This window comes from Capsicum annuum, chromosome 2 (genome assembly GCF_002878395.1).
Source record: "Capsicum annuum cultivar UCD-10X-F1 chromosome 2, UCD10Xv1.1, whole genome shotgun sequence".
Taxonomy (NCBI): domain Eukaryota; kingdom Viridiplantae; phylum Streptophyta; class Magnoliopsida; order Solanales; family Solanaceae; genus Capsicum; species Capsicum annuum.
The window spans coordinates 86,108,145-86,114,241 of record NC_061112.1 but is presented as its reverse complement, the minus strand read 5'-3'; the positions used below and the strand labels follow the sequence as shown (position 1 = coordinate 86,114,241).

Here is a 6,097-nt window from a genome sequence, read left to right as displayed (position 1 = left end):
TTGTGGTGGTCTTGGAGGATTGATCATTTGAGGTAAAGTTTCGGGGGCAATGGTGGTAGAAGTGTTTTGGTCATGCTCACTTGAGGAAACACGGAGTCGAGGAGTATAAGCACAAGAGTTGCTTCGACTCTCTATATGATCCAACCTCTCAATCATAGCAACCACATCCGAGTCAATCTTTTCAAGACTCGCATTCGCCCTAGTAATGTCTCGGGACATAGCATCAAGGAGGGCCAAAATGATTTCCATTATGGCCAAGGAATTACCTTCAAGATTCGGATTCACAACATCAACACACCAACAATGTTCAAGTCTTTGAACCGCAAGCAACAATACCACAGAAACCTACAAGACAAAACACACGTTGTTGAAGAAAATTTGTTCCAAGACTTTGATGTTCAATACTACACCTTTGAGGAAGATATTTCGGCTATGGTGTAGGTGGACAAGATTTTAGACTCTCTTTTCTAGAGTCAAAAGTTCTTCTACCAACTTTTCACCAACTTGCACTCTTTTGGCAAAACATCCTTTTGGAGTAGCCTTGTCTCTTTCCTCTTTTGTCTATTCTTGAAAAGTGTTGTTACTCCTTTTTGGTAAGTATGCTTTTTGAATGTCTCTCTTTCTTTTACTACTTTGGAACACAAAGTCTTACACTTCTTTTCTCTCTTCAAGATCAAACAACAACTTCTTCAACACAACACAAGAACACAAGATGAACACCAACAACAACAACAACAAAACCGTCCACTTAACACCACAACACAACTCGAATCTTGCTCAAGAACTTGGGTGGTGGCTCAATAAGTGTTGAGGAGAAAAGACTCCATAAGTGTTGAGGAGAGAGAACCAACACTAGAAACAAACTAAAACAACAAAAGACACTCAAATCTAGACACAAATCTTGGCCAAACACAACAACAACAACATCAAGAACACTCGGCCAAGAACAAGAACACTTCAACTCTTTTTTTTAATTATTTTTTCGACTTAGAGAGCCCAAGATTGGTAGTGCAGGAACACAACCAGCCTTAGCTCTGATACCAAATGATACGGAAGAGACTAGGAACTCATGAAATGACACCAAAACAGTTCACTCAACAAGGCACAAACCGAGGACCCTTTGAGAGCTAGTTTCAGCCAAGAACAAGAATACAAGTTTGACAAGTTAACAAGGTGTAGGTGACACTAAAATCAGCCAACCAAACTAAGTTACAACACAATATAATGAACAATGAAGAACAACGACAATGTTATAACAAGACAACACCACACGGCTTACAACACAAGACACAAACTACTACAAGATGACAATAAACAAAAAGATAGATAGCTACACAAAGGTGGTATAAATCCTAAGAACCAAAGAGTATATTAAACTCTAGGACTCTTAACACCTACACACACAATCACCTAACTTTTACGACGACATAAGAGCGGAGTCCACCACTCAAGCACCAACGTTTCTAACAAACAAGCAATCACAAGAGATTCCACCCTCGAATGCTATCCTAGTTACAAGTTTTGGTTTGTGCCTCAAGCAGAGAGGACTTGGTGTTTCAAAAGTTCAAGACTTACAATAATCATCCACTAAAGAACTAGACAAAGACCTAAATACAATAATCATCCACTAAAGAACTAGACAAAGACCTAAACTAGTCTATTTATAGACTTATTACAAAAGTAAGGTGAAATGACCAAAAAGGCCCTTTAATGAATGGCTTCAAGTAGGCGCCCTTGGAGTGCTATGTATGGACGGTTTTGGTGTCCATTTAGGTGCTCCTTTGCACTTCATTTGCATCCACCAAGTCTCGGGTCCAACACGCACTCTCTTAAGTTCATATCCGTGATTATTCTTGTATCAATTCCTTGTAAGAGGCAAATAAGCAACATAATTTTTTTCCATACACAATCATGCAGATTTCATATTTTCTCTCCCACTCAGCATGCTCAGATTAATAACTAATCAAATGTACTGATTGAAGTTTGAAATTTCTGGGTCAACAAGTTTGATACATGAGATTAGTCAGCTATCAGTTATCTGTAATGATGGAACAAAAATGATTTGTTTATAACCAAAAGAGCAATAAACCAGCTTAGACTTACGCAGGTAGGGTTTTTTCTAATGAGAAACTTTCTGTTATTAGTTTAAATATCATCTAGACTTATGCAGATCCAGACATGGGTAAAGATGTCACACAGCCATCAGAATTAAACTACACACATAAACACACATGATTAATTCCCCAGCAGTATAGCAGTGACTTCTCCCAGAGAGAAAACAAGAGCACACTCTCAGTGAAACTAACTGAAGTTCCAGCAAGATAAACTCTGAGGTTATGAAAGAAAAATATAATCTCTCAGGTCACAAAAGGAAGATTCTGACCCTATAATCAACCTAAGCTTTCGGATTATGACCACTCAAAAGAAATGGAAGTAAGATATTCATCACTATTTTGTCCGTGTCTACTTTAGATCTTCCTAGTTGATCTGTAAATGTCAATTGTTAGCTCTTTCTTAATATTGCTGCTCCTCTTCTTTTGCACTTTGCCTTCGACTTAATATTGCACTAGCTTTCCTATGTATTCCTTTTTCCCTTCCTATTTCTTCAAGCCGATCAGCCACTCAGAGATTTTCCCTTCTGTTTGCTTTTAAGTCTTTGGTTGCATCTGCTTTCTCTCTTCCTCCAAGTAGTTGATCATCTTTTTTCTTAGCCTAGTACAACCAAGTAAAATCTCTATTGCACTCACTTTACAGAGAGATTCCTTGCTTTAACACATGCAAGGGTTGGCTATAGTTTTGCATAACTTCTTGAGGATATTTTTACGCTGATTTCTGGGAATATATCTTTTGCAGTAATGAGAAAGAATGAGAACGAGCACTAACGCCTTCTAGAAACAGGAGGATGAACAAGCAATAGTCTCCCAGGCCAATGCGTCCAGAAATACTGCATTTACTTTTTATCATTTTTTAGAATAACAGTAGTAACACCAATCACTAAATCATGGCCCAACACCAATAACTAATATCTTACTATCTACAAAGGCGCCATACATTTTTTTTTGTTTTCTTGAGAAAGGTACTTATATTACTAACAAAAGAATACACCAAAGGTATTCCAGTATTCAGTAGAATCAGAGATCATAGCAACACTATCAGCCTCCAATGATCTCATAAGTAGTCTAAAATGCTAGGAATAGCCTCTTCTTCTTGAGAATACTCATGTTTACACCAAAAGTAGAAAAGAACCAGACAGTTCATCTTCAAATTTCTTTAGGGAGCAGCTGTCTTCAAAACACCTCTAGTTCCTCTCCTTCCAGATAGGCCATCTTCCATCTTTCCCAGTGAACCGACTGATTCCCATCCCTATTCCAGCAAGCAAAACCTTCCTTCATGTTTCTTGGGTATAGACCAACTAATGCCCCTTAGGTTGACGAAAATCTGTCACAATTTCACGACATCTCTATAATTTAGAAAGAGATGATTTATTGTCTCTGCCTTATTTTCACAAATTCCGTGTCTCGAGCCGGGGGTCTATCGGAAACAGCCTTTCTACTTCTTTAGAGGTAGAGGTATGGACAGCGTACATCTTACCCTCCCCAGACCTCACTATGTGGGAATGCACTGGGTTTGTTGTTGTTGTTGTTGCCTTATTTTCACAAAAAAGCCATCAGGAGCATAGTTGAAAACCCCTTTTCATAAAGTTATCTTGAGTCAGAGCAGCTGTTAGGTCAACAATCATGTGAAGCAAGCTATCTTGTATGGAATCTTGCCTTTCAATATTATCTTCCCACATGTTGGCAACTTATTGCAAGCTTTCTCCTTTATCTAGGGATGAAACAAGCTATACAAACTCACATGGGCAGAGCTGACGAGAAGACAACCCAAACGACTGAAAAAGAAGCCCGAGGTGCTAATTTTTCCCCGTCAGAAAGGTAATGTATTTTATTAAAACAGCACTGTGGCAGTACTAGATTGGAGAAATATGTATCATTAGCCAAAAACCTCCCTTATCTATGTAGGCGATGTACAAAGTCTAACATCTGTTCTAAGCTATTACCCACTCCCTCTATTCTAATTTGTTTGTTTTACTTTTCTTTTTAGTCCATTTTAATTTGTGTGTCTTACTTTCCTCTTTAATATGTTTCAAAAAGAATGTTTGTTTCCTTTTTTGGCAAATCCTTAATTTCAACTTTTCACATGACATGTTTAAAACCACAACATTAAAAGATTTTCGGGTACATTGTACATATCTTTAAAGTCTTTTTTACTATCTTAAAGTTCGTGTGAAGTAAAAATGGTACAAACAAGAATGAAATGGGGAAATATATATATTTTTAAACCAGAAATGGTGAAATCAAAATGAAAGCAAGAAATCTGTAGATACAGTACCAGAAGCCGGAGGTAATCGCTATATTCTTGCGTATAACAATATGTCTTAAAATAGATACAACAAAATCTATAACACAATATTCGAATAAGGCATTAAACAAGAGCGCTGAAATTTAGAATAAATATGAATGAACATACATTTAAATTTCACATGCATTAAAATAGACATTTAAATTTCACATGCATTAAAATAGACATACTTTTTCTTAGAACTTCTTCGTTTTCCTTTATCAGCAGCTTCAGATTCCTCTTCTTCTTCTTCTTCTTCCTCCTCCCCATCTTCTTCTTCTTCTCCACCTCCTTCATCACTCACTTCCGATTTCCCTTCCGCTGACGGTCCATCATCATTTACTTCTTCTGCTGCAGCCATTACTGCCTCATTTTTCTCATTTTCTTCTTCGAGGTAAAGATCAACTTGCTCTCGAATAAACGCTTTCTTATCCGATAAATCAATACCGAAGTCTTCTTCAAGTTTACGCCGGACGGCAGTGGTGGTGGTGGTGGTGAGGTCGGAGGTGCTTAGGAATTGACGGAGCCGGGCGATGAGCTCGGAGTCCAATACCATTTTTTGGTTTGCTCTGCACTGGTTTTGGGTAAAGTTAGGTTTGGATGTTAGAAAGAGATGAGAGAGAGGGGACATGAAATGAAATGGCAATTTTGGGGCTGAGGTGGAGTAAAGGGCTGACTGTCATAGATTCGGTGGGGTAGTGGTCCACACGTGGGTCTCGAGTAGCTAGAAGGGTATTTCTGGAATTATGGTCCTAAATTTGTGCACCCGAATAACTTTTTTCAACTTCCATGAATACCACTTCCTCAGTTTCAAGTAAATTGTATTTTCAGCATCAGCACATTCCTCAGAAAAATATTAGTCGGCGAATAATAAAAGTGTTTTTATTAATTTATTCATTGTAAACTCATTAATATTTTTTTCCAGGTTTTATTTTTATAGAATTAATTATTTTTTAGAGTTAAATTGATCTAATATTTTAAAAACACAATTTAGATATGTCATAGGACATTACAAAAGAGTACTAACAATTTACAATTTATTTCATAGCAGTAAGATGATAGAAATTTCTGAAAATATAGATCAAAATTTATATATGACTCTCAAAAAGTAAAATATGATAATCACTTTAAAATAAAAAAATTATTAATTTTTAAATTATATAAAACTTCTTTTATTTACTTGCCAACATGGGAGTGCTAAATACTTTGTTACCCAATTTTTCTGCTCTGAATTGACAAATTAGTCCTCACTTTTCTGTTGTGTGGAGCCATTGGACGGGATAATTCACGTGCTCTAAAAGCGACTGGGCGCTGCCTTTTTCAGCTTTTACCAAAGGAAAAAAAAAATCTAAATAACATTTCGATAATTGCAAGATATAATAAAACTTTCAACTTTGTAAGCTATAGTAGAAAATTATTTATTAAAAAAAAAATAATAATTAAAAATAAAAAAATCAATTTTTATATATAAAAAATATATTTTATACTCATAAAAAAAGGAAAACAATTATTGACACATATTAATCATCCCTTAATTCTCTCTGAAACAACTTTATTCCAACTTCATTAACATATAAACGTTTCTTCTTCAAAAAAATATTTAATTTGTGATTTCTACTACTTCATCATAATTATGGTTTCTTCAAAGTTTTTTCCTTTTTACAAAAAAATATTCTAAAATAAGTGTAATTTTCTACTA

General features: G+C 35.9%; 1 protein-coding gene across 2 annotated transcripts in view; it reads right to left on the bottom strand.

The window, feature by feature from the left end:
* The window catches only part of LOC107858676 (upstream activation factor subunit spp27), a 14,572-nt gene extending 9,516 nt beyond the window's left edge, over window positions 1-5,056 (bottom strand). The window contains exon 1 of one of the 2 annotated variants that reach the window (XM_016703432.2): window positions 4,590-5,056. In XM_016703432.2, coding sequence (XP_016558918.1) covers window positions 4,590-5,029 — 440 coding nt within the window. In that variant the 5' untranslated portion in view covers window positions 5,030-5,056. The remainder of the gene's footprint in view (window positions 1-4,589) is intronic. The other variant, XM_016703431.2, reaches the window with a different exon arrangement.
* Window positions 5,057-6,097: the final 1,041 nt, after the last annotated feature.